The sequence below is a fragment of the Euprymna scolopes genome, chromosome 12, assembly GCF_053919585.1.
Source record: "Euprymna scolopes isolate OS-2025 chromosome 12, ASM5391958v1, whole genome shotgun sequence".
NCBI lineage: Eukaryota > Metazoa > Mollusca > Cephalopoda > Sepiida > Sepiolidae > Euprymna > Euprymna scolopes.
In genome coordinates, this window is record NC_136493.1 from 46,552,908 (window position 1) to 46,566,539 (window position 13,632).

Here is a 13,632-nt window from a genome sequence, read left to right on the forward strand (position 1 = left end):
TTTCATACTAACGAATTGAATTTTTTTTTTAACATAACTTTAATATATTTACATTTTAACCTCATTGTTCTTTTTAGGAAAAAGTTTGCGATAATAAAACTTCCAACCGTTGGAAACCTTGAAAGATTCTATACAAATCAACATTATTAATGCACTTTTAATGAAATCTTTAGATATGAGATGTATAGTTGTGTCACAGATTGGGACCCTATGGTAACGAGAATCGAGTAGGTTAACTAGTAAAATATGCGATTTACACAGCTAAGTTTAAGGAATTTTAGAATATGCAGTGTTGAAACAATTAGATAAAAATTAAATATTTTCCAGATAAAGGAATTTGCAAAATAGTCGATGACTATAACAAACATTGGCCTCATTTTAAATATCGTGCAATGTAGTTGCTGGCTCCGTCATTAAATGATCACGCCAAGATATATACGGATACTAACGACTTGTATTAATGTCTAATCAGCATTTTAAGGTGTGACGTGAGTGTGATGTGACAGAATGAAATGCTTATATATGCATAAAGATCAAAAGGAAAAGAAAGGAGGAAAAGACACGTAGTGATTTGAAGGCACACTTACATAAGCATGCAGGTCTCCTCTTCGTACCTCTTCGAAAGCAAGACGGCCAACCTGTGAGTTTTAGAGAGAATTACAGCAACACCACAGTGGATTGTAGTTAAAAACAAAGGACAGCTATCGGGGAAGAAAGAGGGAACATATTGTGTCATATTTAATTGGAATTCATTATTGAGATGAGTATTGTGGATAGACGTTGAATCTCTATGGTTCCAGATGAGAATTATCTGTAGATAGCGATTTCAATCCTACCCAAAGCCCGCCTGAGGCTTACTTGGCCAAAACGTAGTGAGATGACAGCAACTATGGAAGGCAGTAATTGCTAAGGATGCAGTTGGGAGATTTGGAGTTCCTATTCCGTCGCGGTTACCACCTGATGAAGGCCAGAGGAATAGTTGACCGAAACGTCATGAAAAAACAACTAAGAAAGATGAGGATAATAGTCCGCAATAAATGAATTCATATTGTGTCATGCTGTAAATGTGTCCGCGAGTTGCATGCGAAACCAAACGAAATAAAAAAAAAAAAAAAATAATAATAATTTTTCTTTCATCTAAAAAGTTTGTGTCAAAATTTTTATTTCCTTTGCGAGTCTCTAAATACAACATTTGGTTCATTTTAAAAGTAACTAGCGGGGGTACCCGGCGTTGCCCGGATGTGTTGCAGTGGTGTAGTAATGGTGGGAATAAAAAGCAGCCCTGTGGAGGAAGGGGGAGAGAAACAACAGGATGGAGAGAGGTGTTAAAAATAAAACTTGTAAATCGAAGGAGGAAAAGAAGGTGAAAAAAACGTAACATATTAGCCAATGTCGCGATCGCATAAGCCGAAGTTGCGTGCAGTGAATTTAAGCATAATCGATCGAACGATGATTTAAATGCAAGGTCGTTTTTAATGTGGAGGAAAACCATCTCCCCCAAAAAAGGGGCATTCTGGCAGTATCCAAATAAATAGTAATTGTCTCAGTATGAAGGTTTCCCCCTACATTCGCCAAGGATCAATTAACTTAAATGAAGCATCAATCCCGGCCCAAAGACCAAGATGATTTAAATGCTTTGCTGCTTTTTCAAACAGTTTTGCTTTATACAAAAAAAACAAACAAACATCCGAGATGACGCCATGGTGGGAATTTTAACTCGATCAAAAAAAAAGAAGCGGTGTCCATTTGTGAATCTGAGATATTATGATCTGGGAAATATGTGAAAACTTCTTGTGAAATCTAACTCTACTTGAAGCTCAACCCTTCAGACAACAAATATCGAAAAATTAGCAAAAAAAAATTAATTCCTTCACCCCTCAACTGGACACCTTTCTACAGGGAAGGGTTGCTTTTTTCACGAATATTTTCAAAGGTATCCCCTCTTTTCGATTGACTAGCCTTAATTTAAACCTTCGCCACTTCCAGTTTGGCGATGGATGCAACAACAAAGACCTCACGTTTTTTTTTTTTTTTTTTTTTTCACATTTATTTCCTTCTTTGTGGTACGGGTGCCTGCCTACTACCATTTTTTTTTTTTTTGCTCAACACACACCTTCAAACACGTGGGCAACGCCGGGCACCCAGGCTAGTCTATAATATAAATCTCACCTGTCTGTTTAAATATATGTACGTATGTATGTATGCCTGCCTAAAACTTTCAACAGAGGCGATAGATTTTCACGAGATCAATATCGTTTTGAAGCTCGACCCTTCAGATGACAAATATCGAAAAATTGGTTAAAAACATTAATTCCTTCACCCTCTACTGAGCACATTTCTACAGGGAGGGGTTGCTATTTTCACCCATATTTTCGAAAGTCATTCCTCTTTTAGATTAAGTAGCCTTAATTTAAACATTCGTCACTTCCGGTTTGATGAGAGGGCGCAACAGCAAAGACGTCACATTTTTTTTTTCATGTTCTTTTTCTCCTTCGCGGTACAGGTTCAAGCCTGCCTTCTTACTACCACTTTTTTTTTTTTTTTTTTTGCTAAACACACACCTCCAAACACCCAGACAACACCGGTCACGAAGGCTAATCAATAATAAATATCAGCCAATGCATATGCTCAATCCTCACTGGCGAGGCTTTAATTCCATACACCATTACACTGTGTATGTATGCCTAATAGATTTTTCTCCTGTCTTTATTTACCAGGGTCACCACTTATCAAGGATAAGGGTTAATGAATGTACAGGGGTCACCGGGACACTGGCATAGTGATCGTTAGTTGGTTGGTTGGTTGTCTTTGTTTTACGGCATATCAACCCTTTTCGGGTTATTTAATGCCGAATCCAAAGATTTTGAAGAAAAATTTTTTTAATAGAATATATTTATTGTTTTCAAGTCGGTTTCTATTTAACCCATAGTTGGGACCCTAACAAGTACTACCACTCCGGGTCAGAGTGGACCTGGGAGCAATAGTAATTAAAGGGTGGCTCCACACTCCCCAAAGCCCGCAAGCTGGGGCCTCACCACTGGATATAGTTTAAGGTCATATCCAGGACCCCCATTGAGGGACTTTTACCCTCTGCAGGGAGGGGGGGGGCAGTCGGTGTATTCTAATGCCCCACCGACAGGGCCCGTTAGTATTGGAAATTGGTTAGAATTTGACTATTTAAGAGGACGGCTCAACAAGAATTTGTTTACATTGGACTTGAAGATGACCATATTGTAGTCAGCTGGAAGGCAAGGCAGTAGAACAGTTCCACAAGGCAGGCAATTCTAGGCAAGAAGTTTTGTACATAGAATCTGCATTTAGATTTAGTCACAGATAAAGAGTAGGAGAAATTGTTGATAGTGGTTGTAGTTAGTTGAGTGTTTTTTTGTGAAAGTTTTGCAATGGTGGTAATGCGCTGTTGTTGGCAATATACACCAGGCACTAGGTATAATATTTGAAGGCACTTCAATCCTTATGACTAACTCTAGATATCTCCGCAAAAATACAGATGTTTACTAAAATATGGTTATTGTTTCTGGTCCTACAAAAAAAAGACCATGGATACTAATGAGTTAATAATTTTAATTTCAGTGCATACGCCTGGCATTTAGAATCAAAGAAACCTCTTCATCGTGAAATTGGATTCATTCGAATAAAACCAGGAACAAATCAAGTGGCATGGCTTGGAGCACAGAATCTTGGTGAGATTTTTTAAAGGAATATATCTATTATATTAATAAGGATTTGAGCATGTCTGAAGCCAGACTTGTACTATTAATATTGCACTATCCTTTGATACTCAATTCTGTTTACAATGTTTTTTGCAATACTGTTAGTTCTCTTGGTACTGACTCAGAACCTGACTGAAGTTTACATCAGCATCTTCCGGCAGTTTATGGTAAGCTGCCAGAAAAGAAGCCAAAAAAAAAAAGAAGAATTCTACGTGATTAGTTGATCAGCAATTAGCTTTAAGCAGACAAGTTTTAATGAAATTGATTTCATGCAACAGCAAGAAAATTTTGTTTTAAAATCTAAAAAAAAAAAAAAAAAATTATTTATTTGAAATTTTCCTAGGAAAAAAATTAATTTTCTGATACTTTTGTTGAAAAATAAATTTGTTTTTGATTATAGTTGTTTCAATGAAAAAAAAAAACGTTTTCATTTTTAAACAAAATAAAAAAAAACACTTTTTTTGTTGAAACTTTTTTTGCAATGAAAAAAAAAAAATCTTGTACATGGTGGAACAATAAAGTTGTCACCCTAAAGAAAACAACACTCAGCTTTATTTTAAAACTTTTATTGAAATTATCGATTCAGGTAAATTGATTATGTAGTAGAGCTGACATCTATTCAATGTAGGCGCCTTCAGCCTTTATCATCATCTTGATATGGGTCCGGAATTGGGAGCATGATTTTCAACAAACACCAGCAGGAGCTCGGCGAATACTCGGCGAATGGCGGCAATCAGGCTGGGTTTAGTGTTGTGGGAGGTCATGTTAGTGATGTTCTCGAGATATGACCAAATGAAGTTGTCCAGCAGGTTCAGGTCTGGGAAGAGGAGGCAGTGAGAGAAGGGCACAATGTCGTAGCACTTCTTCTGAAGCTAAACCTTTGTCTCTTTGGACTTGTGGGCCAGCGCCAAGTCCTGCTGCTACACTCAGGGTCTGCCAGCAGCCACCTGATTGCACCAGGGGATCACCACACTCTGCAGTACATCCAGGTACACTTTGGGGTTGACTTTCAAGCCGACTTCGAAGATGTGAGGTAGCATGATGTGGCCCTCACTTGAAACCACACCAAAGACCATAACCATGGCTGGAAACCTTGTTTTCATCACCCTGGATGTGATTTTTATCTGTTATTTGTGGCAATCCACCAATGCATTTTGAGGGTGCTGGCAATGGTCCTGTTGTCATAACTTAGATTGGTAGAGAGCATGAGTTGTACAGCAGTGCATCTCCGATCTCGCTCGTTGAACATTGTGTCACTTTCAGACATGATAGAAGGCTCCTATCGCTCTTGGGATTTGTACACAACTGGCTAACTAGTAGACGGTCTGCAACAAAAAAAGAAAACCGGTTTTCATAAAACGGAAATGGAATCATGTCATCTTTTCTAGGGCGACAATTTTATCGTTTCACCCTGTATTTTCCCTGAAAAAGAATTTGATTTTCATTCATAGTTGTATCCATGTTTTTGTCTTCAAAACGAAAAATTATTTCTTTGAAACATTTGTTGCAGAAAAAAAAAAGAAGTAAACAATTATTATTCTTTTCTTTTAAAAAGCAAAAATATTTCTTTCGTATATTTAAACTTATTGTAAGTCTTATCTTGTGTTAAAGCTTTGTTTTCAGCATTTTGAATTTATCGTCTGACTGTGTTTGCATCGACTTTTTCTAGCAACTTTTCCGGCTGCTTAACTGTAAACTGCCAGACTATGGCGATGCGATCTTAGGTCAGTTTCTGGATCAATACTCTTCTTATTATAAGTACATTATCTTTTAATACTAAATTGAAGTGTTGTTAGTGGATGTTGAGAATTCACTAGCTGCATCCTTTTGCAAACAAGTACCCCTGTAACAGATCGCGGATACGCAGATGACAGTAGCAGCAGCAGCTGTATGCAAATGATTGAGCCATGTATGAGGTGACGTCTTAGTGAGGAAGAAGGAAAGAAAAAGATTATAAAAAAAGAAAAATGTGGCCGAGAAGGACAGAACTAGACTTGTTACAAACGTGGGCCGAAAGTGATGGGGAAAGACATGCCTTAAACATATTAAAACAAAAACAGAGTATCACGTCTTTGACATGGCAGTCTGGTTAAGCACATTCGAGTACAATAAAACTTTTGAACAAGAAGCAAGATGTTATTCTCGAAATAGATATATAAATGAATAGATAATAAAGATATCTATTATGTAAATTTCACCTGTTTGTTTAAAGGTATGTATGTATGTATGTATGCATGTATGTATGTATGTCTACCTAACACTTTCGACAGAGGCGACGGATTTTCACGAGATCAGTATCGTTTTGAAGCTCGACCCCCTCAGACAACAAATATCGAAAAATTGGCTAAAAGCATTAATTCCTTCACCCTTAACTGGGCAGTTTTCTACAAGGAGGGTCGGTTTTTTGTGTCACCACTTTTGCAAGTCATCGTATCGGTTATAGAATGACTTTACTAATTTCAACGTTATGGACTTCCGGACGCGTCATGGAGTAGGAGTAAGACATCACGTTTTCTTTCACTTTCTTTTCTGACTTCGCGTCACGGGTTCGAGCCTGCTTGCCTACTACCACTTTTTTTTTTTTTTTTTTTTTTTTTGCTCAAAACACACCTCCGAGCAACGCCGGGCACCCAGGCTAGTAAATAAAAAAAAATAAAATTTCAAAATAAGAATAAAAATAAAGAAAAGATTGATAAAAAAAATTCATAGTGTCAATTTCTATAATAAAAATAAAGAAATATTATATTAATATAGCAATGAATTAGCAATATGAAGAGAAAAAAATGAATATAAAAAATAAATATAGAAATAATAACAATAAGATAAATATATAAATGAAGAAAAAAACTAGCGAGACCTGTGGAAATTCCACAGTGGACTCTTTCATATATAATATATGTTGATTTTGGCATTCTGTGGATGTTCAGCATAAATGGAGACGCCCTGATATTATTGTAACTCTTTTTGTTAAAACAGCAAAAGTATTTATCTAAGCTAGCAGGGACGCCCGGTGTCGCTCAGTTGTAAAATACACTTAAATATGATATTTTAATTCTTGCATATTTCATATATATTATTATAGTAAATTTTTTTTATTGATTCTCATATATTATAAAGTTGTAATTTCAAAAATACAAAAATATATCCATATGACTTGGGTGCATCAGCTTGAATTGAAACCGAAACCAAAACTTATTGAAAAAAAAAAAAAAAAAAAAAAAAAATATATATATATATATATATATATATGCATGTATAAAACTTGAGTTCGTTCAACTATAATCAAAACCAAAACTGTTGAAGGATTCTTGGTAAAATTATTTATTACAAGAAATGGAAGGTCATAACAATTAAACGAAAGTCACTCGGAAGAAAAAAGATGTAAGCGTGACACAAAATAACACACACGCTATCATATTAATATATAGATGAGATAAATAAAATATTAAATATTACTAGTGTTAGGATGATTAATCAGAATCGGGAATTGGAACTTTTTAGGGTATTGGAATCAGAAAAAGTGGTCGATTTCTTTAATTATCTTTTTTTATTTGATTTTGTTTCAAACAAAACTTCCAATGCTGATGATAATAATAAAATAATAAATATTTATTAATTTTAAATTACCAGTAAAACTAAAATCCCCCCCCCCCAAATAGGTTTTTACGTTTGAGAAAATATATGCTCATTTAACATGTGTTCTTACGGTAATCGCGGGGGGGGGGTAACAATTTTATAGTTAAATATTTAGAGATTTACAAAGAATTGGAATCGGAAATTGTATTGGAATCTGGAAAAAATATTGGAATTGCCCCATCACTGAATATTAAATTGATTAAACATTAAAAATCATAAGAACTCGAACGATAAGGTACAAAATGAAATTGTTATGTCATAGAGTATCAGAACTGTAAACTAATAGAGCACCATAATGACGATTATTTTAGTCAAGTGACTAGAAACTCAGATTATGTTGGTTGTTTTTGTTTTACGGCATATCAACCCTTTTCAGATTTTTTAATGCCGAACCCAAAGATTTTGAAGAAAAATTTTTAATAGAATATTTGTTGTTTTCAAGTCGGTTTCTATTTAACCCATAGTTGGGACCCTAATAGGTACTACCGCTCCAGATCAGAGTGGACCTGGGAGCAATGGCAATTAAAGGGTGGCTCCACACTCCCCAAAGCCCGCAATCTTGGGCCTCACCACTGGATATAGTTTAAGGTCATATCCAGGACCTAGGAACTCAGAAACTCAGTACATGAAGATTTAATATGGAATTAATACAGGTTAGGTAGAGGTAATTATAGAACGGGTACGGAGATATACCGGTATTCCTGATAATAATATTAACAATAGACACAGTGAAAGTACAGATCACCAAACCGAAGTAAAAGTGTAAATCTTAAAAATTAAAATAAACAAAAAGTAAAGAAAAAAATTTTTTTAACTTTAAAAATATATAGAAGTTACAGAGAAAACAAAAGGATAAAAACTGAAATATTTGATGTTAACATTATGAATTCAGGGGACGGGGGTATACAAATTGCTATGGTGATTTATAATGGCTGCAATTTAACTAGCAATATATAATTTTTCACTTTCAGTAATAATATAAGTAACACATTGAATTTATGGATCTACAAGTGCTACTTGTCTTTCACAATTGGTGTTAGGTTTTTATTTATTAATTTTCGATAGTATATAGAAAGTGATGCTTTAATGGTTCAGTTAAAATTATTGAAAGAGCATTTGTGACCAGTATTGAAAGTAATATCCACAATACCAATATAAAATTTATATTATAGAAGGGTTTTCTTCAATTATACTTATTGCCTGGTACACCATGGATGTTGTTAAACATTTTTGTTTGAGGGATCGTTCTAATTTGTTTATGCAACTGTTTTATTGTTTTTTAAAAAAAATTTTTGGCAGGGATTACTTAAGAGTTTTTCTATTTTGTTTGAAAATTATTTTTCTAAATTTTCACTACAACTATAGCTTAACTTCATGGTGTTTGTATTGAATATTTTATGGAGGATATTATTCAGCAGGAAATGTCGCTTAATAAGGTTAAGAAATCTTTTTTTCAATGTATTTTAGCGATTAAATTAAAAGGAGGTGTAAACTAAGTTATTTTTCTTCTTTTTTTAGTTCTGTTATTGAAAGATGCAGGTACAGTGTAGCTAAGTTGGGTGTTTCTGCAACTAGTGTGCTTTAAAGCTTTATTATGAAATGTTTTGTGAGAATTAAAGATTACTTTGAGGAGTTATTACTAATTCTTTTACTAGTAGATTTAGTGATACGTTTGATAATATATATAAGTGTGTCTGCATAATTGAACTACTTGGGGCAGTGAATACATACGAATAAAAATCAAAAGTGTGATATTAGAGCTATAAATATTTTATTTAAAAATACGTTAATAGGAATTGACCCACAAGAATTTTCTCATTTTTTTTAAATAAAAACTATTCCAAAATAAAAACTGTTCCAAAAATGATCAAATACTTGTGTGTCTAGTCCTAGTAACGTTGGATTAAAAAAAACTTTTGGAATGTGATAAATTATAAACCTGTGATGTTTCGTCAAAACTATAATTATTTTATTAAGGTAATGTTTATAAGAAAACTAGCTGGACACCTGGCGTCGCCCAGTCATACTGTAAAATGTTTTTGACTCCTAATGGGGGTATGAGACGAATGGATTCGCTAATCATTTTTATAACCAACGGCTGGGCTAAACAACTAATGAAAATGTTTCAAAATTATTATAAAAATTGTTAAATTTTGGGTTCAATCAGTTCGCCATTTACTACGTCACGGACCGCATTTAATTCTTGGCCGCCATCTTGGTTACTGATCTGAACTACGCCGCCATCTTGGTTACTGATCTGAACTACACGGCCATCTTTGTTCAACACAATGTCTCAAAACTTAACAGATTATGGGCCCAGCCACCGTCTTTTCTGTGACGGATCGGAATCTAAATTCGAACTGTGGCAGGTAAAATTTCTGGGATATCTAAGGATTCGAAAACTACACAAAGTCGTACAATCTCCAACAGAGAATCCAAACGACCCCGAATTTCTAAAAAAAAACGCAACTGTTTTTGCAGAACTGATTTAATGTTTAGACGATAGAAGTCAGTCTCTGATTATAAGAGATGCATTGGATGATGGAAGGAAAGCATTGAACATATTAAGAGAACATTATTTATCAAAAGGGAAACCGAAAATAATATCCCTATATACAGAATTAACGTCTCTGAAATGTAACGAGGATGAAACGATTACCGACTACGTTATAAGGGCAGAAACAACCGCCAATGCCTTAAAACTCTCAGGTAAAATAATAAGCGATAGCTTGTTGATATCAATGACTCTCAAGGGATTTCCAGCCGATTTTAAACCATTTACAACTGTTATAACTTAGAAAGACAAACCCATAAATTTCAGCGAATTTAAAGTAGAATTGCGCAGTTACGAAGAGACTAATTGTATGCTCGTGGACAATAATAACTCCAGCAATATTATGAAGTTCAAAAATGCTTCTCGAAAGCAGACACCACTAAATTACGCACCTCACCACAACATATTCTCCAAAAGTAATTTTCCCAAGAAAAAGAATAAAATTATCTGTGGATGACCCAACCACAAAAGTTTCCAATGTCGATATAAACGCTCTAAAATGGACTCCGTAAAAAACGTTGAGAACTTTGAGAAAGAACATACATTTCTATTCACATGTAACTTTGACAATACCACAAACAGTAAAAATCTCCTTGTAGACTGTGGTGCTACAGCGCATGTTATCACCAAGGAATCTGATTTTATTAATTTTGATTCAAACTTTAATCCTCAAAGTCATTTTGTCAAACTTGCCGACGGTAGTCAAATAAATGATATAGTCTTGAAAAGAGGCGATGCTAAAATATTCCTAAAAAATAATAAAGGCGAAATCTATAACTGTATTCTAAAAAATGCTCTGTTCATACCTACATTTAAACAAGACATATTTTCCGTGTAGGCTGCAATTAAACAAGGCGCAAATATAAAATTTGGCCAAAATACATCAAAATTGATATACCCCAATGGAACTGCATTTGACATTAAAGAAAATGGCCGACTATATTATTTAAAAAGTATGGTTCCCTCAAAAACTGCCTGTCACGACTTGGAAACCTGGCATAAAATTCTAGGACACTGCAATACAGCTGATATTAAAAAATTACCAAATGTAGTCGAAGGCATGAAAATAATACCTTCAGACGATCTCCCAAATTGTGATGTGTGTGCACAGGGGAAAATGACAAAAGATATAAGCCGAACGCCAGACAAAAAAGCTACGAAAATTCTCTCACTTGTGCATTGTGACTTAGCAGGTCCGATCAGCCCGATGGGGAGAAACAATCTAAAAAACCCAAAAGGAGAAGCATGAACAGTCAAAATCACACAAAAAAAAAAAAAAAATTAAAAATTTGTAAATTGTCCCGGGCACGACGTTAAACTGCGACCATTTCTACCTTACTAATCAAATTAACCAACTAATACCTAACATAATGTTTCCAGGTTTTGCTACCAAAAAAAAGAAAATAAAAAAAAAGCCACTTGTTAAAACCCTTTTGTAAACTTCCTATTTATCAAATAGTTCTTGTATCTTTTTTTTGTTTTTTTTGACAAACATTTGTTAAAACAAAACAAAAATGTATATTTGTGAATTTTTGTGCATATGTTTATATGTATTTGAAAAGCATTCTATTTTCATGTCTATATATATTTGAAAAGCGTTTATTTTTAGATGTATAAAAAAAAAAGGCTTCTTTTTGCACGCATTATACCAATATATTAATAATTCTTTTTGACCAATGAGAATAAAGACAAATTCCCCCAAAACCAGAAGAAGAAAAAAAACAAAACAAAAAAGAACAAACAATTATTTTATTGGTTTATTTTTCATTTTAAATCCCTCTGGAGGGTAAATGTAGATTTCACAGTCAATCGGAGCGTTTAAATAAGCATTTTTTACATCCATTTGATATATTTTTAAATTGTATTGAGTGGCAAGTTGTAATAAAATTCTAATTGTCGTTAAATTTGTCGTTGGTGAAAATGTTGCAAAATATTCCACTCCAGAAATTTGTGAGAAACCTTTTGCTACAAATCTTGCTTTAAAAGTTTAACTGCCAGAAGAATACATTTAAACATGATATTTTAATTTATGCAGATTGCGTATGTATTATTATAGTAGCAATCCTCTATTCATTATTATATATTACGAGGAATAATTTGCTCGGTGGACTAATCCGAGAAAAAAAAAAAAAAAAAAGAAGATAAATAACAATGATAATGTAGTTCATCAAATTTCGTCTGTGTTTGTTTACAATATCACGCCAGCTGATGTTTTGGCTTGACGATGAATGCACTGAAAACACACTTCTGATTGATGCTTAGTTTTAAATTATACAAACAAATAAAAGATTTGCGGTGATTTTAAATGGTACCTCTTCTTTTATTGTAAATTGAATTCATTAATAAGAAAAAAATAAAATAAAATCGGGAGGTACACCTGGTCTTGAATATGGGATCATTCGATCTGCAGTTGAATGCTCTACCACTGAGCTATGTTTTAAGATGTCAAAAAATCTGTTTTCTTCTAAGAAGTTATACTTGCAAATTTTATCTCGTTTGTCGGTGCAAACCTAAAATATTTCCTTGTAAAAATTCTTTTTGATCTGTAAGAAAGAAAGAAACATAAAAAAAAATGCTACTTTATTTTATGGATGAATTAGGAGCATAATTTTTAATTACGGCAACATTTCAGTTATTAAATTTTAATGAATTAAGAATTAGAAGCACAATTTTTAATTATGTCAGCGTTTAAGTTGTTAAATTTTAATAAATTTAGAGTTGGGAGCATAATTTTTAATTACGCCAACATTTCAGTTATTAAAATTTTAATGAATTTAGAATTAAGAGCATAATTTTTAATTAATTTAGAATTAGGAGCATAATTTTTAATGACGTCAAAATTTCAGTTATTAAAAATTTAATGAATTTAGAATTAGGAGCATAATTTTTAATTAACTAAACATTTCAGTTATTAAAAATTTAATGAATTTAGAATTAGGTGCATAATTTTTAATGAATTTAGAATTAGGAGCAAAATTTTTAAATACGTCAGCATTTATTTAATTAACATTTTAATGAATTTAGACTTAGGAGCATAATTTTTAATTACGTCAACATTTCAGTTATTAAAAATTTAATAAATTTAGAATTGGGAGCATAATTTTGAATGAATTTAGAATTAGGAGCATAATTTTTAATTACGTCAGCATTTCAGTTGTCAGATTTAAATGAATTTAGACTTAGGAGCATAATTTTTAATTCCATCAGAATTTCAGTCATTAAAATTTTAATGAATTAAGAATTAGGAGCATAATTTTTAATTATGTCAGCATTTCAGTTATTAAAATTTTAATTTAGAAGTAGGATCATAATTTTTAATTACGTCACATTTCAGTTACTAAAAAAAAAATGGATTTAGAATTAGGAGCATAATTTTTAATGAATTTAGAATTAGGAGCATAATTTTTTAATTACGTAAACATTCCAGTTATTAAAAATTTAATGAATTTAGAATTAGGAGCAAAATTTTTAATTATGTCAGTATTTAAGTTATTAAAATTTTAATGAATTTAGAATTAAGAGCAAAATTTTTAATTACGTTAACATTTCAGTTATTAAATCTTAAATGAATTTAGAGACTTGAAATCAGGGTTTCACTCCCAATCGTTCTTTTTCTTTTTTTCTTTTTCTTTTTTTTTTAATGTACGAAAAGATTCATTTATTTTATACTAAGTCTACCCAGTGTCGTCTGAGATTATTTATTTTTCTCAA

At 32.9% G+C, this 13,632-nt stretch overlaps 1 protein-coding gene across 2 annotated transcripts in view; it reads left to right on the top strand.

Annotated features, from left to right (window-relative positions):
- The window catches only part of LOC145291265 (peroxynitrite isomerase THAP4-like), a 48,250-nt gene that overhangs the window by 22,282 nt on the left and 12,336 nt on the right, over positions 1-13,632 (top strand). For both annotated transcript variants that reach the window (XM_080136878.1, XM_080136877.1), the window contains one exon: positions 3,592-3,701. In XM_080136878.1, coding sequence (XP_079993004.1) covers positions 3,592-3,701 — 110 coding nt within the window. The remainder of the gene's footprint in view (positions 1-3,591; positions 3,702-13,632) is intronic.